The following is a 24,405-nucleotide window of genomic DNA, read 5'->3' on the forward strand; positions in this document are numbered from 1 at the left end:
TGGGATGGCACTACTGTTGCTCAGCGCTGGTAATGCGTGTGCAGGATCAGCACTGCTCCTACTTTTTGGAGCTCATGAACAGGCTGTCCCTCTCCCTTTTCTGCAAGGTAGTTGGCTTGCACCACAACACAGCCACCTCTTCTTGCACATTACACAGCACAGACATCTGTGCAGACATAGAGGCAGTGGCTCCCTTCTTTACCTGCCTGCCACCTACCAAATCAGCCAGTCCAGTGTGTCACATGTGTGCTAGAGAGGGAGAGAACATGCCTCTCCTATACGCGGCAGGAACTGCTTGTTTGGTGCTGCTGCTCCGAGATACTGCATGCCCAGCTTCTGGCCGGAGGGGGTAGCAGCATCGCTCTCCAGCTCTTTTCTGACATGGAACTGCTGCTGGAGTGAGCAGGTAAGTGAACCGATAGAGCACCACCTGCTACATGGATGATTGTGTTTAGAGCCAGCATGGTGTAGTGGTTAAGAGTGGCAGACTCTAATCTGGTGCACCAGGTTTGTTTCCCCGCTCATCCACATGAAGCCTGCTGGGTAACCTTGGGCTAGTCATAGTGCTCTCAGAACTCTCTCAGCCCCACCTACCTCAGAAGGTGTCTGTTGTGGGGAGAGGAAGGGAAGGTGATTGTAATGTGCTTTGAGACTCCTTAAAAAAGGTAGAGAAAAGCGGGCTATAAAAACCAACTCCTCTTCTTCTATTTTCTGTCTACTTCAGAACCCCCCAGGAGTACAAAAATCCAAGTTTGGTAAACTCTGGTTACAGTATGAATACATATAGCTGAAATGGTATGTAACTTATTGCACAACAGCCCACTATATGTAAATTCACGGAAAATGAAAACAAATGTGTTTATGGTTTTCACTTAACTGTGTTTATCAATTATGACATAGTTCGCTCATGAACCCTGAACAGAATCCAAAACCAGATTTCATTATCTTAAATGATGATGCAGTGCCATTTAAAATGGACAGTGATGTGTTTTGCATAGCACCTTAAATTATAGATTCTTGTTCTGAAGTGACATTGGATGGGTACCGATGACCATATTGCTAGAGATTTTACTACATATTTTACCACAAATTTGTGCCTTATACAGTAGCTTGAGCCCCCTTAACACTTGGCAGCTCTCCCCAGAGAAGTTTGAAGCTGTTGTGGGAACAGATGAATACCACTGAGCTTGAAGAGAACTGTGACTAGCCCAAGGTCACCCAGCTGGCTTCATGGGTAGGAATCATGGAATTTATTCCCCCATCCCATAAGGTTCCAAAAAATAAATATAATTGCCAGTTGGACCTCCGAATATTATTATTATCATTCTCCATTTTATCCTGTGAGGTGGGTTAGGCTGAGAGAAAGTGTGTGGCCCAAGATGACCCAAGCGAGCTTCCATAGCAAAGGGAGGATTTGAACCTGGGTCTCCAGATCCTAACCCAGCACTGTAACCACTACACTGGCTCTTATTTGATGAGCTTCCTCATTTTAAACTCTTAAGAGAAAGGGATGAAACCGGGGTGGGGGGGATGAGGAACTAAGGCCCACTTTTTAAAAATGGGCCAGTATATCTGTGATTCCTTACACTGTTCTTAATATATGGATCATGCAGCTTGGCTTTGCAAATACATTTAAATCCCTCTTTTAGGCTACTAATAATACTTAATGAAAGTTTTATGAGCAAAGTACATTTTAAAGTAAATTTTCATATCCATTTTTATTTGAAAAAGCACATTGAGGAGCAAATGTATTCATGCCAGAACGAGGTAATTTAGGAGAGCCACAAAAGAAAAGGAGAAAATCCTTCAGCAGCTGCCTGCAGAAATAATAAAGAGAATATTGATTAACCAAGATGACCAATGGGGATGAAATTCCAGTGCTTAATTCAGCATGAAGGTCTTCATTTGAAACAGAAAGAATTGCCTATCTGTTAACTTAAGCTTACTGTACTGTGTGGAAGGCACAAAGCTAATGTGGCTTTATAGGCCAGCATTATATAGCACAAGGACATTACCAAGCTGATTGACAATGGAGGGTCATGTGGGACAAGCATCGCAGGGCAGACGGTTTGGTCATTTGTGAAGCATATTAAACTTGGTCCACGTTTCTTGCTCAGAGCTTGAGAGCTGCTTGCAAGGTTGTCAACAGGCCTGGGTCTTGCCCCTTAAAATACTTTTAATTAGGTGTTATGTACTATTGAAAGCTTCAGCTGCCCATTGCAACACACTAAGCCTATATTAGAATCATAGAGTTGGAAGGGACCACCAGGGTCAAAGGGACAAGATGGTTTTTTCTCCAGGCCTGTTGGCAACCCTAGCTGTTTGTAACATCACATGTTATCTGCACCATGTTTCAGAAATGTGCAGGGAAGCAGGAAGAGAAAGACCGGTATTACACATCTTTACAGTGTTTGAAAAACTCAGATGCAAGCATAAGATCTAAGCGCCAGAGATGCTTATCAGAGTTTGAACTCTTATGGCAATTATAAGCAATGACCCTGACCTCATTATTTATTTACTGCATTTATACCTCACTTTTCTCCCAGTGGGAACCCAAAGTAGTTTACAACACTCTCCCCTTCTCCATCTTCTCCTTACAACAGCCCTGTGAGGGAGGTTAGGCTGTGTGTGAGACTGGCCAAAGTAAATTAGCAAGCTTTCATGGCAGTGGGGATTCAAACCTGGGTCTTCCAGATCCTAGTCCAACAAACACTCTAACCACTACACCACACTAATACTACGACCGGTCTACCTCTGTTGTCCCCTCTTCCTGCCCCCTCTTTTCCCCATACTTACTCCATTTAACACTCTGAAAACCACCACTCTGTACTGCCAGTTTGCCCATTCCCCATTTTCATGCAGAGTCATATTCACTCTCATACTGTTTTCTGGATAGATAATATTAACTAAGAACAAAATATTGTTGAAGGCTTTCACGGTCAGAGTTCATTGGTTCTTGTAGGTTATCTGGGCTGTGTGACCGTGGTCTTGGTATTTTCTTCCTGACGTTTCGCCAGCAGCTGTGGCAGGCATCTTCAGAGGAGTAACACTGAAAGACAGTGTCTCTCAGTGTCAAGTGTGTAGGAAGAGTAATATATAGTCAGAAAGGGGGGGTTTGAGCTGAATCATTGTCCTGCAAAAAGTATCAAAGGTAATGTGGTAGTCATTGTCCTGTAAGTATCAAGATAATGTGCTAATGAGGGTGTGGTATGTTAATATGGAACCATTGTATCCTGAAGTGATCTGTTAATGTGTGAAATCCAAAGCTAGGCTGTGTGTGAGACTGGCCCAAAGTAAATTAGCAAGCTTTCATGGCAGTGGGGATTCAAACCTATATATTTCACACATTAACAGATCACTTCAGGATACAATGGTTCCATATTAACATACCACACCCTCATTAGCACATTATCTTGATACTTACAGGACAATGATTAGCACATTACCTTTGATACTTTTTGCAGGACAATGACTCAGCTCAAACCCAACCCCTTTCTGACTATATATTACTCTTCCTACACACTTGACACTGAGAGACACTGTCCTTCAGTGTTACTCCTCTGAAGATGCCTGCCACAGCTGCTGCTGAAACGTCAGGAAAGAAAATACCAAGACCACAGTCACACAGCCCGGATAACCTACAAGAACTAACTAAGAACAGTTCAGTATTCAAGAAATGATACAGAACTTTTCTTGGCACTGTTCCTGTTATTGGTGCTCACAAGTAATCAGGAGATAGGTGAACATAAATGAGAGGGGCTTCAAGATGGCTGCTTGCATGCCCAGTTCATGTAGTGAATATCCCTGTGTTTGTATTGTTGTGCCATGAGATAACGAAGGATGGAGATTATCAAAGACCATCAACTAGAACTGTCTAAAACAGGGGTGCCCAACCTTTTGGGGCCTGCAGAGATAAGAAAGCTGCAGTATTTTCAGATTATGAATTAACACAAGTGGAAATCTGTGAGAACTTGCAGGATGCATCTCATTCCCCCCCCCTCGACTATTTCCTCTTTACATTTCCTGAAAGCCCCCATAGCCTCTTCACTTTTCCTACTTCCTTCTAGGGTTGCCAACCTCCTGGTGGGCCCTGGAGATCTCCCGGAATTATAGTAGATCCCCCAACTACAGAGAGCATTTCCCCTTTAGGATTGCCAGCTCCCAGTTGGGAAATTCCTGGAGATTTGAGGGTGGAGCTTTGGGAGGGAAGTGTTTGGGAAGGGAAGGAAAGTTACCGCAGCAGAGTATGCCTCCAAAGCAGCTGTTTTCTCCAGGGGAACTCATCTCTGTCATCTGGAAAGCAATTGGAATTCTGGGTGGTCTCCAGTCCCTACCTGGAGGTTGGTAACCCTAGTTCTCCTGGAGGAAATGACTGCTTTGGAAGGTGGAGTCTATGGTATTATGCCCCTCTGAGGTCCCTTTCCTCCTCAAATCCCACCCTCCCCAGGCTCTACCCCCCAATCTCCAGGTATTTTCTAACCTGGAGTTGGAAACCTTATCTCCTTCCCACCCAACAGCCAACCTACCTTTATCTGCCGCTCTGTCTTAAGCTTTCTCTCTCCCCCCTCGGCAGCCTCTACCTAGAAGAACTATGGCCCAATTGTGTGGTGCTGGCTGCTGGGCCAGGCCCACTTGCATGGTAGGAAACCCTCAAGGACTTGTAGGGTGGCACCTCACTTGCCCCTGTATCCCCCTCCCCACACTATTTCCTCCCCCCCTCCTGGCAACCCTCATACCCTCCCCCTTTCCCTGCCTCATTCTCTCCTTCTTAGCCATTCACCAACCTACCTTTCATCTGCCTTCCATCTTCAATTATATTTATTATTTACTTACTTCATTTATACCCCACTTTCTCCATCATGAGGATGAAAGCGGCTTACATTATTCTCCTTTTTATCTGCACAACAGCCCTGTGAGGTATGCTAGACTGAAAGTATATGACTGGTCCAAAATTGCCCAGTGAGCTTCCACAGCAAGATGGAAATTCAAACCTGGGTCTCCCAGACCCTACTCTTAAATTCTAACCGCTATACTACACTGGCTTTTGTAAGGTGGCTGCTGTTGAACCGTAGCAAGCAGCCAGGCCAAGTTGAGTCATGCAAGTCAAGTGGTATCAAGTCACCCAGAGGTTGGTGTCAGGCCTAGGGTTGCCAACCTCCGGTGGGACCTGGAGATCTCCCATAATTACAACTGAACTCCAGATGACAGAGATCCATGCCCTGGAGAAAATGGCTACTTCATGCAGAAGATGGACTCTATGGCATTATATCCAACTGAGGCCTCTCCCCTTCCCAAACCCTGCCTTCCTCAGATTACACCCCAAAATTTCCAGGAATTTACCAACCTGGAGCTGGCATCCATAGCCAGGCCTAGCCCAAATGAGTTCTCCTTCAAAGGCTAAAATAGGCCTGGAAAGAGCTCTGCCCCCTTTCCCCTCCCCCTGCCTTTTACTGACAGAACCGAGCCTGGAATCTGTGGTTGCCAGTCACAGTCACTGAGGGAATCTGTTGCTTAAAGCTACAGGCACTCCATTTATCATTTTTCAGGTTTTTGTAAACTCTCCAATCTGTTTTTTTTTTTTTTTTTTTTTTAGATTTTCAGATTTTTCTGCAAACTTGGGGCATTGTTCAGATTTGTAGAAAGATTTGTCTCCGATCACCGGATTTAAGTATTCTCAGATTTGGCTGACTTCACTATTAGAATATAAAACATATAATTTGTTCCAAGACAGTGGAAAAAATTAGTTACAGTTGGGAGTTGGATTTGAAGCAGGAACTGCTGGCAAAATATGAGGGGTGGGGGTGGGGGAAATATATAAGGCCTGAGGCCATTGGGGAGCAGCTAAGCACCCCTGGATAGTGCCTGGATTCAGCTCAATTGAGACTTCTCTCAACAAGGAACATTTATATTGCACTTTAATCATTATTTGTGTTATTACAAGTGAACTCCTTTTGGAGCCAATTTGCCACTGAATAGTTCAAATAAAAATAAGCACCCACCAATTGTTCCATTAAGGACTTAAAGAATCATTGGGCATCCAAGTGAATTCCGATGAATACAGTATTACTGCTGTAGTAGAAAAGGGCAAGAGTCCAGTAGCACCTTAAAGACTAACAAAAATATTTTCTGGTAGCTCATACCCTACCAGAAAATATTTTTGTTAGTCTTTAAGGTGCTACTGGACTCTTGCCCTTTTCTACTACTGCAGACAGACTAACACCGCTACCCACTGAGTATTACTGCTGTGTTAGCAAAAGGGTAATTCTAGGCAACTATACTAGTAACTCTAAACTACACAGACGTATGAAGCTTTCTTATACTGTGTCAGGTCATTGGTGTGTACTGTCTACCCCTCAACCAGACTTCCAATCTCAGAAGGCTGTAAACCAGCACTGGCCATCTCCTTAAATAACTAACAATGCAAACCAAAGGAGAGTTACTCCAGTCTAAGACCATTCATTTCATTGGGCTTAGACTGGAGTAACTCTGCATAGGATTGCACTGTTGGTTTAATAAATGAGCAAACATACCTTCTATAGACCGAATAAATAATATAACTCACACATATATGTATTAGTGTTGTGCTGTTGTGATTAATAAAATACAGGCTTGTTTAAAAGTGTTACTGAATTCATAGTAGTTTTTTGTCATGTGTTTTCGCATTCAGTGGATACTAATAGAACAACTACTATTGTGGGGGTCTGCAAATGTTGACATTTTTTGACATATTTGAAAAGTTTGGGAACCACTGATTACCTCTTTTCAAGAGAGATGCTGGGTTAAAGACTAGATTTGAGTCCAGCAGTACCTTCGAGACCAGCAAGATTTTCAGGGTATAAGCTTTTGAAACTCAAAGCTCCCTTCATCAGACATAAGTAGGAATGGTGTTCCTGTATCCCTGTCAGAAGGCGGGAGGGGTGTTGCAAAGAAAGGAGTCAGGATGGGTTAAAGACTGTAAGCCAGTCTGCATAGTTTAAAAGATGCATAAATAATATTATTGACTATATACACTGCTACAAAATATTAACTCGTGATTGCCCAAGAAACTTGATTTATCCCCGTTGTGTCTGAATTAGGCAACGTTTACCCCTTCTGCTTACTTTACAGAAACCTTCTATACGTGTATCCTCAGACCCTTAACTTTGCCAACCGGCAAGGATCTGCTCGGAATATTACTGTAAAAGTCCAGTTTATGTATGGCGAGGATCCAAGTAATGCAATGCCGGTATGGTGCATCACTGTGTGCGCGCACGCTTGGTTCCTCTATGTCGTTATGCATGTGCCTTTCCTTTGACTTTCATTACTGTGGTGAGACTGTGTGTGTTCTGACAGGGGGTGCTGTGATATATAGTCCCAGCAGTCCTTGCTGTACTTTCCTTGACCCAATCACTGCTTCTGGTGGTGTTGCAAGGCCAAAATAGAGTACCATGCAGGTTACTGGTAGCCTTCAATGTAAACATCGCTAATATTTTGCATCCTTTCATTTTTCACATTTTTTTCATCAGTGTGTGTCTGCTCATGTGTCCTATCCAAACACCTTTCTTCCTGTATTTCATATGCTCTTTTCAGACCAATTTGTATAATAGTTCTGTAGAGCACACAATAGAAATAAAGGCCTTAATATTTATTTTGACATTAGAACATTGAAATATCACTTAGGCTAGGGGGCCTTACTGATTTACATTTCAAAGAACGTAAGGTTAAAATGTCTTCCTTTGTTTTCTTCTGCAGGTAATCTTTGGAAAATCCAGCTGTGCTGAATTTTCAAAGGAAGCTTACACAGCTGTTGTGTATCATAACAGGTAACATGCAGAAGATGCTTTAAAAAGAACATCTGATTTCACTGGGCATTATATCCACAAGACCATACATCATATTAAAGAATATTGCAAGTTTGGGTTTGTTTCTTGATTGGTTTGGTTTTTTAGCTACTCATGTGCTCCCTAATTTTGAGTGGCAGCACATCTGATATTCTTTTAACAGGAGATGGTAGGGATTGAACCTGGACTATTCTGCGTGTAGAGCAGGTGCTTCGACTCCAACCTATCAGGTTGGTGTTCTGAGCTGCAATTGATTGAGGTAACTTCACTTTACCCATGACTTCTCATCATACATGGACTGGGAAAATACTTTAGAACCCTTATACAAATTCTTTTTCACTATAAACAAGTAAAGGTTGAATAAAAGTTTCAGATTCATAGGTGTATAATTTCCAGAATCCTGGGATGTTTTTCTGGCCTTCCATTTGTAGAATAGCTTGCTGGTGGTGCTTGGTAATAAGAACTTGTGACTTGGCCAATGCCAATTATTATTTATTTATTTGTACCTGATCTGCCTTCCAAGGACCTCAGGATAGACAACATAGACTTCCCCTCATTTTAGCCTTGAAAGCCCCTTGCTGGGATCACCATAAGTCATAAACTGCAACTTGATGGCACTTTACACACACACTGTTCTTTCTTATTAGTTTTGTAACTAATATGGAATGTGAAGGTCTGACATTCCCTTTGATTTTTGAAAATGAAACAACTCCAGTATTCATTCCCAGATGTCAGTAGCCACCTTGAGTCCTTTTGGGAGAAAGGCACAGTAAAATCCATAGATCCATAAAAAGCTTTGGAAAATGATAAACTTCATACCATACTGAACCAAGCTAAGAGTGGCCTTTCTCTGGCAGAAAGGTCTTTCTTCTGATGGAATAGGCTATTCACTGAGTGCAGTAGTAAGATAGGTTCCAGGGGATGTATTCTGAACTCGTGATAAACTGTAGTTTAAGTTGTGTTTTGTAGTAACTTCAAGTTACTTTGCTTTATGTAGATAACAACTCCTTGTGTGCAAGCTATTAACCCCCCCCCCATTTTCCTGACCTGAAACAGCCCAGGAAGCTGCCCCATTGGGGCAATGGTGGACTATGCTAACTGTCGCGAGAATTTTCAGTATTTATCATTAGTTTATATTAAAAATATTAGTAATCTATATTAAAAGAGTTTGGGTTGAAATTGACCACACACATTATCACCTATAGACCTGACTTTTAGCTCTTGACCCTAAAGGGCACAGGAGCTAGTCATCCAAAGCACATTGCGTGCTCCAAATCAAGGCCGTACAAGCAGGCGGCAAATTGCCCACTCTAGGAGGAGATTGTTTTGGGAACATGGATGGACAAGACAATCAGATATCAAAACTGACATTGAAAGAATTATTATGGAACAAGATATTTCTAAACAATTTAGTCATGATTTGCAGAAAACTCATTTCCTAAGAATGTGACAGGGAGGGGTCATTGGGACCCCCTCTCCTCTCTATAAAGGAACAACCCAAAACCCCAGTTCTTTGTCCTTCCACTGAGAGACCACAGACCCTTTGAATGGTTGCCATCTCTGTCTCTCTCTTTGGAAGTGATCCAAAGGCCTTTGTTTCTGTACGTCTGTCAATGTATGTATACGTTTGCTAAATATATGTTCAACTAAATATTGATTTCTCCTTTGCTTCATATTCTTTTTGTAAGTTCAATAAAACTGTTTACTACTTATATTGCTTGAATGCTGTTTGAGAATGACTGTGGAAGAATGCTTCTCTGTATGCAAGGTCCTTTTTCTAGCCAAATCTTTCTGGGTTGCTTTTTGGTAAGTGAAGCAGGCAGAGAGGGCCATGCACAATGAACTAGAAGGTGGGGGTCCACAGATTCCCGCCACACTAACAATCTCCAATGGGACAAATAATGGCTCTCGGGCCCTTTCAAGTTAGGAAAACAGTGCAGGAATGAAAGCTTAAGTCCCCTTTCCCCACATGCCCCATTCCTGACAGGATTCTGGCCCCCCATGTACCTGCTAATTAAGTTTAAGTTGCTGGAAATTTAAAACATGGAGCGCCCAGGGCTAGACCAACATGACAGTACCCGGGGGGACCTGTACACGGTGTAATCCGTGGTTAGGTCCTCTGAGATTAGGGAACGTAGAAACTGGCAGACAGTAGTACTGATCATAAAGAGGAAACTTGTCATTATTTTGAGTACTTGGTCTTTCATTTTCCTTTATGCTTGTCATTACAGATGTTCACATTTAACAAATGCAGAATAATAATGCACTCTAGGAAAAGAAACAAAGCAGTCAAATGTCTTTATGTAGACCTGATGACTTTTATAGCTAAAAATCTTTTTATCATAAAACAGGTCTCCTGATTTTCATGAAGAAATCAAGATTAAGCTCCCTGCCACATTAACTGATCATCACCACCTGCTTTTCACTTTTTATCATGTCAGTTGCCAGCAAAAACAAAACACTCCACTTGAGACTCCTGTTGGATACACGGTAAAAATGCCAACCCTAAGCTGTCTCTTTTTTGTATATAACTCAGTTTTGGTCCATATTGAGAAGAGGGGAGGAGGTACAGGTCAGATTTCATTTTTATGTTAGCTTCATTTCCAGTATTCTAATCCTTCCACAGGAGATTTTGTAATAATGCTTCATGTGTCAGAATCCTGGCTCCCTCAATACCACTGGGAGTGTAAGCTTAAGTGATGAGCAAATTTACACCATTCTAAGCACATTGGGCTTAGAAGGGTGTAACTTTGGATTGCTCTTGCAGCATGAAGATACTTAGCTTTGAATTTTATTATGGCTTTTGTTATGGAAGACTGGGCCTTTCTATTCATCGCCAGCTGAATGGTTCCTCTCCTTTCCATCTTTTGGTGCTGGTTTCTCCCTCCCTTGTGAGTTCGTTTTTAAAAGTCATTTAAAAATGGGAGAGGTTTCTGTCTGAGCCATCATTAAGCCCATGTGCCCTCGCACTCTGATCTTTCGGCTTTTATCATGGTTTGCCCTTGGCTTCTAGGTCAGACCATTTTTCACACGGGAAGAAGAAGAAGAGTTGGTTTTTATATGCCGACTTTCTCTACCACTTAAAGAAGAATCAAACCGGCTTACAATCACCTTCCCTTCCCCTCCCCACAACAGGACTGGAAATGTCTTGTGTATTTAATATGTACAAATAATTCCTGCCTTCTCTTTCCTATTAAAGTGGATACCAATGCTCCAAAATGGACGGTTGAAGACTGGCCAATTCTGCCTCCCTGTTTCATTGGAGAAGCCGCCGCAGGCCTATTCTGTGCTTTCTCCAGAGGTCAGTCATTCATTATACTAAGGAGATTTACTTAGAAAATGCAGACTTCAGGAATAGTCTGGCTGCATATTTTGATAGCGAGCTTTAAAAGAGGCTCGTGTCATCCAGAATTAATGTTAACTTTGTTAGAATAATCTTTGCTGTATAGAGAAGCATACTCTTTCCTTTGTCAGGGTAAAGATACACATGCACAAGTGGTTTTATTGTTTATTGTTTTGTTGTCAGGTGCCCCTGCCAGGAATGAAGTGGGTAGATAACCATAAGGGAGTTTTTAACGTAGAAATAGTAGCTGTATCAACCATTCATACACAGGTATGTATATTAACAGTATCTCCTTTAAGCAGCAAGAGCTGTAGCTGATATGAATAGTGAAAACTCTCACGCAGACTGTGTATTTTCTTTGAAGAATTTTTATTTAGTCAAGGTTTTTTTTTACATATTAGTCAATGTAGACATTAAAAAGACATAGCTAAGCATATTTTATTGATTTTTTTGTTCATTCAGGACCCTTACCTTGACAAATTCTTTGCCCTTGTTCATGCCCTGGATGAACACATGTTCCCTGTGCGGATAGGTGACATGAGAATTATGGAAAACAACTTGGAAAACGAATTAAAGAGCAGCATTTCAGCGTTAAGTTCATCTCAGCTGGAACCTGTGGTGCGATTTCTCCATCTCCTGCTTGACAAACTGATTCTTTTGGTTGTAAGACCTCCTATTATAGCCGGCCAAATAGGTATTTTATTGCCATTTGTTTAAAAATTAGAGTTTGAATCATACTTTCCCTGTTGCATTTTATTCAGCTATATTTTTAAATGTTGTTGATTATGCTTAAATTGTGGAACTGCAGGTCAACATGTTTAGTATTCACTCTTTAATTTCAGAAGGAGACAGTTCAGATTTGAGGGAATAGATAAATGGATCTCGAAATGTCCCTATTCTGGCCAGATATTTAATTCCTTTTTTCTTCCACCAAAGTATGAGTTAGCTAACTCTGGGAACATCCTGGGAACAACAGTGTATGTCGTCAATTTGAGAACTTTCCACAAGTGTGTGTCACATGTTTGAATATGGTAATTAGAATAAAGTAGAGGTACAGTTTTCTCTCATGTAGGATATCAAAACATTGTTTCTCACCTAATTCTGTGTTGAAGCAGATAACCTCTTGGAATGTATACTGTTCACTGTCATTTAAATTCTCATGTAAATGATCTCAGTCTTGACCTATTATATAGATATTTGTCACAGGAAATTCATGTTAGATTAGGGTTGTTTTTTAATTAGCCAGATGTGTTGTTCTCTTTGAAAGTGGCTTGTTGGGTTGCTGGCATCAAATAAATAGTTTGATGCCAAACTTTTCATTTTATTTCTTTTTAGTTAATCTGGGTCAAGCATCTTTTGAAGCCATGGCGTCTATTGTAAATAGACTACACAAAAACCTAGAAGGAAACCAGGACCAGCATGGCAGAAACAATCTGCTCACTTCGTATATTTACTATGTTTTTCGCCTACCAAACACCTCTCCCAATTCACCATCGCAAGGTATTTTAACTTTTTAAATGATACTGTAGGGAGAGACTGGAACAGAAGGGCCAGGTTTTAGGAGTTCGTTTGGGGTTTGCCAAGATTCAGTGCATGAAGTTTTTTAGTAATATGAGGAAAATAGTGAAGTGCAGTTCCTGTGAATATATTCTTGGGGGGGGGGGGTTTCCTCACCACAGAGAATGCAGCCATATTGATAGGGATATGTGACTGTCAGACAACACTGAGTTCCAGTACCTGCCTTTGTTGAAATTTTCTACTTCACAAAAGCGCTACCTTTAAAAGATTAAAATACTATAATTTACAGATGCTAGTGAGAAGGGGTAATAAATCACAGAGAAAGGATTTGCCAACTGTGTCACTGAGAAAGATGTTGATATGACTGGCACTCCTCAAAGCCAAGTTTACTAGTGTAGTTGACGTTTCCTTAATTTGTATCTCACCTGTTGATTTATGTTGTGCACCATTGTTTTAGGTGGTTTGGGAGGATCAGTGCATTATGCTACTATGGCTCGTTCAGCTGTCAGACCAGCAAGCCTAAACTTGAATCGCTCAAGGAGCCTTAGTAACAGTAACCCAGACATATCTGGGACCCCAACCTCGCCCGATGATGAAGTACGGTCAATCATTGGCAGTAAGGTAAGATTGCACTTCGGATGGTAGACTGATGGTGATAATGTATTGTGTCTGTTTGGGGAAAGCCCTGAAACCTCACTGGGTTCCAGACTCTGTTACAGATTGGACACCTGTTTATCCCAATGATTCCAGTGTGTTACCCCTTGTTTTGAGGGATACTGTAATGGCATCCTTAGCCAGAAATGTTTCTAGGATGCCATAAGGGCAACAGCATTGAAAATAGCACTCTTCTCTTGTAAAAGTCTGGTCTTTAATCCTTCCTTCCATTTCAAATTATTTTATGAGTCATTTTAAAGGCATTTTACACCCAGTTATGTGAAAAAATCGTTCAAGCTACTTTATTTTTTAAGTCAATTTGCATAAAAAGGCAGAGAAAAAATGGAGGTACCAAGGCATTAAGAATTTTTTATTAGTTAAAAAAACTTTTTCACCTCAAACGTGTACTTATTAAACATTTAAGGCATTGACATGGAGAGTTAGGAATATTTAAGTATGCATTTGATGGTCTTGCTAATTAAAACACCTTGACCTTTTGTGAAATGCCTGAGGGAGTGATGTGCACATGGAATTTACCTAGGATATGATAAGTTTTACATGAGCTGGGTGGCCTGGGTAATTTGGCGATAAAAGTGGACAGAAGCTTTCTTATAGAAACATATTCTACTGTTTGATAAGCTGTAAGGAGTAATATTTTTGCATGGCAGAGGTTTTCTGAAACTCTGGATCTTCTGGTATCAGTGATAACTCTCAATTTCGCTGTAAAAAGTATTGTTCTTGCCTACCAAAATATAATTTTTGGCTCTTTGCTGTTCTTCTGAAGCTTGGTAGAAAACCTTGGTACTTCTAAATATATATATATTTATTGGTATAACTATTCTTACTGCACCTGGTTCAGAAAGACTTACCGGTAGTCCTGCCCCATTTGGCTAAGTACAAAGTGTGTTACAGTATACATCTGTCACATGGAGAATTTCTTAACTAAGCCACTGAGTATCTCCCCAGTAACACAGGGTGCACAGTTCACAAAATCCATGTTGATTTGCTCTGAAAGGGCAGTGTGCAGGCCAAGTCCTTGTGTATTATTCAGTATTCAAATTAATATGAGCATGCAACTATGAGTACCCTAAACGCTATTTCTGTAGCATCCAGATGTGTGCAGATGTGTGATCTGTACTGACTTCACACTCAGCATCAACATGCATATGACTACGTCAGCATCATAGTTGGAAGTTAGTACAGGTTGACTGAAAACAATGTTTGCCATGTATTTATCATGTTGTGGGAATTGTTTTTGATAAGATTTTGGGGTGATTTCAGAACCTGAGCAAGGTATTTTGCTGGTGTATGGAGGAACAGATGAAAGTGATAAATATCTGATGACAGATAATACTGTTTTATAAACATAGGTTTAGATTTCTTTTATAGTTTATGTTGTGCTTTTCCTTTGGGAAGGCGTGAGACTTCCTAGCAGCCTCCCATTAAAGCACTGGTCAGGCAAGACCTGTTTAGCTTTAACCCTTGCTGCATTCGTATGTCACAACAAACCTCTGTCTGTGCGTCATGGCATGAATGCAGCTTCTCTGCCATGTTAACACTTCCTTATGCATTTCCCTTCTTCATGCATGGAGCACATTGAAAATGTCCTGGCTTGATCAATCTTCAGTTCACCACAATGTCCAAATGCACACTGGATCTTGTTTCAAGCTAGGGCTCTAAATTTTAGTCTAATCCCAGTTTAGAATCCTAGTTTGTGAGGAGTAAGCAAACTCCAGTGTGCCAAAGCCCGTTTGGCTGTCACAGCAAACTGAAGCTGGATCAAACCAGGACATTTTGAATTGTGCCACACAGAAAAGGGAGATGGATGTGAGCATGGCAAACAAGTGCCCGTAGCAGACCAACAGAGTTTAGATTTGACATCTGAATACAGCCGATACATACAGCATATTCCTCTCGCTGCACAGTGTGGGCTTTTAAAAGGCTTGTTTACTAAAAACAAAAAATTGGTATAGAAAACTAATCAACCAAATAAACATAAAGTGTCTTTTGTTGAAATCTAGTTTACAGGATTGAATTTTGCCATTGCTAAAGTTTATTTACTGTGTGTGTGTGTTTTTAAAAATTCCTGGGAGGTCTTTCATACTTCTTCGTGGTTTATAAAATTCTTCTCTGCAACTTGGGGCATTTATTTATCATTTGACAGGCAGTGTTCAGAGATCTTTGGTTGAACAGTAAAATGTGAACAGGCGGCTGGAACAGTGTAACGGAGTGTAGGAGTCAAGATCATTTTTTGAAGTCATCTGGTGTCTTAGATTTTGTGAAGATACGGATTTGTATATGTGTGTAAGAATTAGATCCCCGGTATTTATGTGAGAGGATGTGAGTTCAGGTAGTGGAATAAATGATAGGAAAATGTGATATCTCAAGAGAAATGTCCTTGATTGATTGTATATCTATGCACCCCATGGATTTCTTGAGTAGGTGACCTTTGAGCATGTCTGTGGTGGGGAAACCATAGAAATAACCTTGTAAACTAAATCTCAGGGGTTTATTTAACCATACTAATTGGTGATGCATTTGCGTTGACTATGCACTGGGTTTCTTTGAAGGAATTAATTAATTTCTCTAATTTTCCTATACTATATGGCATGCAACATGTAATATTTCTTTCCTTTCCCTACTGCTTTCTACTATATGCCCAGGGCTTAGATCGCTCCAATTCCTGGGTAAATACTGGTGCTCCAAAAGCTGCCCCGTGGGGATCCAACCCCAGTCCAAGTGCAGAGACTACACAGGTGGTGTCTACATTAGTGCTTCTTTCTTTCTTTTTCTTTTCTTGGCTGATATGACATCTTTCCCAATTAAGTTCACACCATGGTCTGCTTGGCTTTCTTTTATCTGTGTTTCAAGAACTCATGATTTCCCTCCCACCCTGTCCTTCGTACTGCATGAAAAACCACCAAACACCAAGATTATATTCCCTACCATATTTCAGTTCCTTCTGGTTTTGTACAATTGTTGTGCTTTCTGTTCTTTATATTTATTTGTAATCATTATTTCCATTAGTTTGGTATATTAAGCAAAACATATTCCTTGTGGGAACATGTACTACAAATCCTTACAATATATATAGGTTTTATATTGATGCACCACTTATTATCATTTTCATAATGCATTCTGTTCATCATTCAGCACTTCACAGTTTGTGATGGGAATGGTTGAATGGAATACTGAATGATTTGTCTACCATTAGTTCTTGCTAAATGAAATTCGGGTGCTGTAAAAAATGAATGTAAGAAACATTTTTGTTTCTTACATTTGTTTCTTGCAAAGCATGAAATGTATAGTAACTTGACATGCTAACCATAGTTGCCTGCGTTCTAACACTGCATGGTTATTTATTTATTTGTTGGATTTTTATATCACCAATCCAATAGCTGAAGTCAAATGAACATGCCTCTCAGCTTTCTGTTAAAAATTTTTCCTGAAACTTCTGTACATATCTGGCTTAAAAGAGCATTACTCTAGGTGAAATCTGTCACCACAAATCATATTTGATTTTATTGTTCTGTAGAGTATCTGTGCTCTTATGGATTTTATGTTTTGGGTAATAGCTACATAGCTGGGAGGAATGGCTCTGAAACCTTAAAATACACTGTTTTCTTAACATTTGTATGTCAACAGAACATAATGATGCTATGTGGAAGTTTCATGCTTTGCAACATTAAATGTGCACAAATATTGTGCATTATATTTTTTTTAAAAAATCACAAATAGGCTTGCAGATCTTTTTAAGAAACAGTTCCAGGGTTGGATTTTTGTTGTCATTTTGTTTCAATGAGATCTGCATATGACCAACAGCTTCAGACATTTCTGTTGTGGACCTGTACATTGTTGATGTTTGTCGTCCCAGAGCTGCAAATGTCATCTGTGACAGATTTTAATGTGCTGTCATCATGCATTCATTTCCACTCTGTAGGCTACAGATCGAAGTTGTAATCGTATGTCTTCGCACACAGAGACGTCAAGTTTCTTACAAACATTAACAGGACGATTACCAACTAAAAAGGTAGATTTTAGTGAAGACAATTTGATATTTTGTGGTGGGGCAGGGAAGTTAAGTCATTATAAACCATTAACCATCACACAATATGTCCTCTATTTATGTCCTGATTTTGAGAGCAGTGAGTCATCTAGAGCTGTGGTTGCTCAGTTCTTTTATATACCAGGGCTGCAACTCTTATAAAATACCCTTGGCGTGATCTAGAGGTGTGCAAAAGAAATAGGGAGTTAGATCCTGACATTTTGTTCCATTATTGCATCAGCAGAAGCTGCTACAGAGGAACATGTGGGTGCCATTGGAGCAAAATGGTAGGATCCAGCCATTATTAGTTGTTGGTTTTTCCTCCTTTTTGGTCCTTCAATAAAAAGATTAACCATGTATTCCTGAAGGGGAGCGAAGCTCTATAGGACCCCGTGACCCCGCGGCAGCATCCGTGCCGCTTTACCATGGAGCAAAGTGGCACCGACACCAGCACGGCGGCAAACAGACCAGTGCTGGGGAGCCACGGAACTGCACAGGGAAATCCCAGAAGGGAAAGCCTGCGCTGGCATGGGGGGGCATTCCTGGGGCATTCCCAGGGGCGGAGCTGACGTTAGTCAGCTTCCAGACCCCTTTCGCCTGGGAATGCCCCTTCTTTCTGCGGGTATTGCTACCCCACGAAATCAGCTGTCCTAGCCCCATTAAGTGCTATGGGGGATTTTCAGGTATTATCTATTTTTGTACTTTTAATTTTTTTTCTTTTGCGGCCAGTAAGCCTCTGAGGAGGTGGCACAGCTGCACCACTCCCAGCTGCCTTGTATCCCCCACCCCAGGAATGGGCTGTAAGTGAATGATATGCATAAGATAAGCACATAGAAAAGTGAGCTCCGCAGCAGCTTCTCCTTAATGTTTTCTGGCTATCATTCATGAGTCCGGGACTTGGTTTGAAAAACAAGAAACATACTTCCATCCGTACCCTCATCCATACCCTGTTCTCCAAAGAGACGTTAAGAAACACCATAGTAGGGGGCCCCCCAGTCCTAGCTTTTTATTGTAATTATTGTTATTATTTATTGAATTTATACCCTGCCCTCCCCAGCCAATGCCGGGCTTGGGTGGCTTCCAGCAAAAAATATGCAACTATAAATTCATCTATTAAAACATACCATATTAAAATTACAAATCTAGACTCAATTTAAAACATCTTGCTGGAGACTTGGCAGGTTGGGCCTCTGTTCTCTGTTCTCTCTGGGAGTGGGATGGACAAATAAAGAACTCCTTCCTACAAGAATCCAGCAGGGTCAGTCTTTGCCATAGGACTTCTGTCAGGGTGGAGAAAAGGAATTGAGTTCTTTGTGCTTCAGGTTGCTTTCTGAGTCTAGTTTTTTCATTTCAGTAGCTCTTCCCTCCCCCACCCAGGGCCACAGATTACTCTTTAAACTCCCCAGAGGACCAGTTCTTACGTCATTTACTTACTGTATTTTTGCCCTGTTTTTCAGCCAGAAATTGGCTCCCAATGTGACTTACAGCAATAAGTATAATTAAAACCAGTATAATTAAATGATTGAAATACAATACAAAGATGCTTTGGGAGATGGGGGGGTGTCTTAGTAAGGTCTTGATCTAGGGATCATGAAGGGAAGTTTGGGTGCTTCCTCTTCATCAGGCTTTCTTTTTTCTCACAGATGAGTGTTGTAGCTGTGTGATTTCTGCTTAATGGTTTCTGGTTCCCTGTACGTGAATCTTACATCCCTCTGGTGATGTAACAGGTTGTTGGAAGTGGCAGTTCCCACTGGGAATTAGCCACATTGTCAGTCACAACCTCTCCATGTAAATTGCCTTATTCTGCCCTTTCTAAGGCAGTGTGGGAGACGTGAGGGAGCGGCATCCACACTGCCCTTGTGAAAACTGGCCCAGACATTACAGTTTGACAATGACTGCTGAAGGAAAACTCTCAGCAGAGAGCTACATGCAGGCCATTTGATTTGTTTATTTGTAAAAATGTAGGTGCTTCCTTTCCAACCATCCAAGGCAGCTTACAAGCATGATAAAAACAAAACTTCCACAGTAATATATATACAGTGAGGGAAAAAAGTATTTGATCCCCTGCTAAATTTGCACGTTTGCCCTCTGACGAAGAAATGACCAGTCCATAATTTTAATGGTAGGTTTATTGTAGCTGTGAGAGACAGAATAAGAACAGGAAAACCCCCAGAAGACAAAAGTCAGAAATTGATGTGCATTATAATGAGTGAAATAAGTACCGTATATACTCGAGTATAAGTTTTTTAGCCATGATTTTTGGCTTAAAAAACTCACCTCGGCTTATACTCGGGTCAATACGGTAATTCTCCTGCCGGGCCCTCTCCCAGCTCGCTCCTGCCGGCCAGCTGATGGGCGGGCTGTCCCGCCTTCTCCCCCCCACCCGATCGCGCCTTCTGCACGGTGGCGGTGGTGGCTTCTTCCCCCCCCACCCGACCCCACCCGACCTGATCGCGCCTTCTGCACGGCGGCTTCTCCCCACCCCACCCAATCGCACTTTTTGCGCGATCGTTGCGCCTTTTGCGCGATCGCGCCTTCTGCGCGGCTGCGGCGGTTTCTTCACCACCCCACCCCACCCCCGCCTTCTGCTGGGCGGCAACGGTTTCTTCCCCCCACCTCACCCCACCCCACCCCGGCCAGTCCTCCCGCTTGCCAGCTGATCCTGCAGGGCCTCCTGCGCGCAGGGAGGGGGCTGCCGCCACCGCCTGCCTGCACACCTGGAGCCCGGTCAGGTAAGCCTGCGGGGGGGGAGGGGGTGCATTTCCCCCTCGGCTTATACGTGGGTGCCTAATTTTCCCCCATTTTGGGGGTGAAATTAGGCACCTCGGCTTATACTCGGGTCGGCTTATACCCGAGTATATATGGTATTTGATCCCCTATCAACCAGCCAGATTAGGGTTAGGGTTAGGGTTCTGCTGTCGACAGAAGCAATCAATCAATCAGATTCCAAACTAGCCACCATGACCAAGACCAAAGAGCTGTCCAAGGATGTCAGGGACAAGATTGTAGATCTGCACAAGGCTGGACTGGGCTACAAGACTATTGCCAAGCAGCTTGGTGAGAAGGTGACAACCTTAACCCTAACTGTCAACCTCCCTCGGTCTGGGGCTCCATGCAAGATCTCATATCGTGGAGTTGCAATGATCATGAGAACGGTGATGAAGCAGCCCAGAACTACATGGGGGAAACTTGTCAATGATCTCAGGGCAGCTGGGACCATAGTCACCATGAAAACAGTTGGTAACACACTATGCCGTGAAGGACTGAGATCTTGCAGAGCCCGCAAGGTCCCCTTGCTCAAGACAGCACATGTACAGGCCCGTCTGCAGTTTGCCAATGCACATCTGAATGACCCAGAGGAGAACTGGGTGAAAGTGTTGTGGTCAAATGAGACCAAAATCGAGCTCTTTGGCATCAACTCAACTCACCGTGTTAGGAGGAGGAGGAATGCTGCCTACGACCCCAAGAACACCATCCCCACCGTCAAACATGGAAGGGGACATATTATGCTTTGGAGGTGTTTTTCTGCTAAGGGGATAGGACACCTTCACCGCATCGAAGGGACGATGGACAGGACCATGTATCGTCAAATCTTGGGTGAGCACCTCCTTCCCTCAGCCAGGACATTAAAAATGGGTCGAGGATGGGTATTCCAGCATGGCAATGACCCAAAACACACGGCCAAAGCAACAAAGGAGTGGCTCAAGAAGCAGCACATTAAGGTCCTGGAGTGGCCTAGCCAGTCTCCAGACCTTAATCCCATCGAAAATCTGTGGAGGGAGCTGAAGGTTCGAGTAGCTACACATCAGCCTCAATCTTACTGACTTGGAGAGGATCTGCAAAGAGGAGTGGGACAAAATACCTCCTGAGATGTGTGCAAACCTGGTGGCTACCTACAAGAAACGTCTGACCTCTGTAATTGCCAACAAGGGTTTTGCCACCAAGTACTAAGTCATCTTTTGCAAAGGGATCAAATACTTATTTCACTCATTATAATGCACATCAATCTCTGACTTTTGTCTTCTGGGTTTCTGGGGTTTTTACTGTTGTTATTCTGTCTCTCACAGCTACAATAAACCTACCATTAAAATCATGGACTGGTCATTTCTTCGTCAGAGGGCAAACGGGCAAATTCAGCAGGGGATCAAATACTTTTTCCCCTCACTGTATTTTTAAATAACATAAAACCTATGAGATCATAAAATAAAACCAGAAACAAAAAAAGGATATAGTAAATATGCAGAGCAAGGATGTGAAAAGTAGGTTGAGGATTCAACTACTGCAAGGTCAGACAAACAGTGCCAGTCTTCTCCTGGTGCCTAAAAGGATGCCAGGTGAATGTCTCTTGGGTGAGTGTTCTTCAGCCAAGATGGGATCACAGAAAAAGTAGGTACTAGCCTCACTGAAACAAGGGGAAATCTGGAGAAGGGCTTGTTTGAAATGGTCTCAACTGCAGGAAAGGTTTGCATAGGACAAGAAAGGTCTTTAAGTATCCTGCTGTGGGCTGCAGTTATCTTTTCTGTCTACATTGTTATTAAATCCCTTTCAAAAATTCACTCCTATGGTTTTCCATTAGCTTTCCATTTTACCCTTTAGTGGTACCAAAAGAAAAAGTTTAAATTAATTGAAGAGCGACACATTTGAACCAAAAAAGTGGAATTGTTAACCCTCCCAGTACTACTGTAGATCAAGACTTTGCGGAATACTTCTCACACTCACCACACCACTAATGTCTGACATTGCTGCTTAAGTATTTCATCAAAGACATTGCCGTTGCTGTTGTGTTCACATGTATTGTTTTGCTTATCATCATCCTTCACTGTGTGTCATTGGTTGTTACGGGGTTTTTTAATTTATTTTTTGTTATACATATTAATAAAAACAAAGCATAAAACAAATTACAAAGAAAACTGAGATTACTACAAATGATATAGAAGGACTCATGCCAAGGTCTCCTTTAGAGATAACAATAAATATATAATAGAAAATATATCATTACTTGTAGAAAAGAGCAAGAGTCCAGTAGCACCTTAAAGACTATCAACATTTCCGGCGGGGTTTTTGTTAGTCTTTATTAACTTTTGGTTCTTGTAGGTTATCCGGGCTGTGTGACCGTGGTCTTGGTATTTTCTTTCCTGACGTTTCGCCAGCAGCTGTGGCAGGCATCTTCAGAGGAGTAACACTGAAGGACAGTGTCTCTCAGTGTCAAGTGTGTAGGAAGAGTAATATATAGTCAGAAAGGGGGGGTTTGAGCTGAATCATTGTCCTGCAAAAAGTATCAAAGGTAATGTGGTAGTCATTGTCCTGTAAGTATCAAGATAATGTGCTAATGAGGGTGTGGTATGTTAATATGGAACCATTGTATCCTGAAGTGATCTGTTAATGTGTGAAATCCAAAGCTAATCCACATGGCTATTGTGGACTGTAGTCTTTGTTAGTCTGGAGGTTTTCAGGACAGGAAGCCAAGCCTTATTCATTCTTAAACTCTCTTTTCTGTTAAAGTTGTGCTGATGTTTATGAATTTCAATGGCTTCTCTGTGCAATCTGACAAAATAGTTGGTAGAATTTTCCAGTCTTTCAGTGTCTTGGAGTAAGACCCTGTGTCCTGTTTGTGTCAGTCCATGTTCAGCCACTGCTGATTTCTCAGGTTGGCCAAGTCTGCAGTATCTTTCATGTTCTTTTATCCTTGTTTGTATGCTGCGTTTTGTTGTCCCGATGTGATACTTTTTGCAGGACAATGATTCAGCTCAACCCCCCCCCCTTTCTGACTATATATTACTCTTCCTACACACTTGACACTAAGAGACACCGTCCTTCAGTGTTACTTCTCTGAAGATGCCTGCCACAGCTGCTGGTGAAACGTCAGGAAAGAAAATAGCAAGACCACGGTCACACAGCCCGGATAACCTACAAGAACCAATGAACTCTGACCGTGAAAGCCTTCGACAATATTTTTATTAACTTTTATTTATTTATTTTTTTGATTTCTAGCCCACCCTCTAATCCCCAACCAAGGCTGGGTCCAGGGTGGGTTCTACTAGACCAGGGGTCTGCAAACTGCGGCTCCTGAGCCGCATGTGGCTCTTTGGCCCGTTGAGTGTGGCTCTCCAAACTTGGTTCGGAGCCCCTGCTCTCGCGCCCGCTCGCGCCGGCAGCCGGGCTGCGGAGCCGGCGCGCCTGAGAGAGAGAGAGAGAGAGAGCGAGCGCGAGAAAGCAGGCAAGCGGGCGTGCTGTCTCTCCCCCCCCCCCACCGTGGAGAATGGCCAGGTCTCCCTTTCCCTTGCCCTCAATGGTTGGGAGGCTAAAGCCTCCCCTCCCCTCTAGCCGCGCGATTGCTGGGCGGGCGGCTCGGTGGTTCCTGCCCCCCCCCGCCTATCAGCTGTTGGGCGGGGTGGGCTTCCTTTGGTAGACCTGGCCTCCGGCTGAGTCCCATTGGGAGGCCATGTCTACCCACTGGCTTTCTTGGCGGTAGACCTGGACTCCGAGGAGGGGGAAAAGTCCCCCTTCAGAGGCCAAGTCTACCAATTGGCTTCTATGGGCCTCCAGAGGCCAGGTCTACTGCCAAGAAAGCCAGTGGGTAGACCTGGCCTCCCAATGGGACTCAGCCGGAGACCAGGTCTACCAATCGGCTTTTATGGCGGTAGACCAGGCCTCCAGACGAGGAGGGGGAAATGGCAGGGACTTACAATTTAATTTTTATCAATAAATAAGATCACTATTAAGTATGATATCAAGTTTTATTCAGTGTACCTATAGTTTAATTAAGACTTAAAACTTTAATTAAAGTTTATTAAGTTAATAAACAGTGTACCTACCTATATAGTTTAAGTTTAAGAAATTTGGCTCTCAAAAGAAATCTCAGTCGTTGTACTGTTGATATTTGGCTCTTTTGACTAATGAGTTTGCCGACCCCGCTAGACTCTTGCTCTTTTCTACTGCTATTGACAGACGAACGTGGCTACCCATAGCGATCTATATCATTACTTTGAAAAAGATAAAAAATTCAATGATAAGTACAAGACTAG

At 42.3% G+C, this 24,405-nt stretch overlaps 1 protein-coding gene across 1 annotated transcript in view; it reads left to right on the forward strand.

Annotated features, from left to right (window-relative positions):
* Positions 1-24,405, forward strand: part of DOCK7 (dedicator of cytokinesis 7) — a 155,286-nt gene that overhangs the window by 77,032 nt on the left and 53,849 nt on the right. Inside the window, exons 15-25 of the mRNA XM_056845289.1 lie at positions 7,108-7,225; positions 7,732-7,802; positions 10,172-10,310; positions 11,020-11,121; positions 11,347-11,433; positions 11,626-11,857; positions 12,499-12,663; positions 12,712-12,717; positions 13,139-13,302; positions 15,999-16,091; positions 17,276-17,365. Coding sequence (XP_056701267.1) covers positions 7,108-7,225; positions 7,732-7,802; positions 10,172-10,310; positions 11,020-11,121; positions 11,347-11,433; positions 11,626-11,857; positions 12,499-12,663; positions 12,712-12,717; positions 13,139-13,302; positions 15,999-16,091; positions 17,276-17,365 — 1,267 coding nt within the window. The remainder of the gene's footprint in view (positions 1-7,107; positions 7,226-7,731; positions 7,803-10,171; positions 10,311-11,019; positions 11,122-11,346; positions 11,434-11,625; positions 11,858-12,498; positions 12,664-12,711; positions 12,718-13,138; positions 13,303-15,998; positions 16,092-17,275; positions 17,366-24,405) is intronic.

Source organism: Euleptes europaea, chromosome 2 (genome assembly GCF_029931775.1).
Source record: "Euleptes europaea isolate rEulEur1 chromosome 2, rEulEur1.hap1, whole genome shotgun sequence".
Classification (NCBI taxonomy): domain Eukaryota; kingdom Metazoa; phylum Chordata; class Lepidosauria; order Squamata; family Sphaerodactylidae; genus Euleptes; species Euleptes europaea.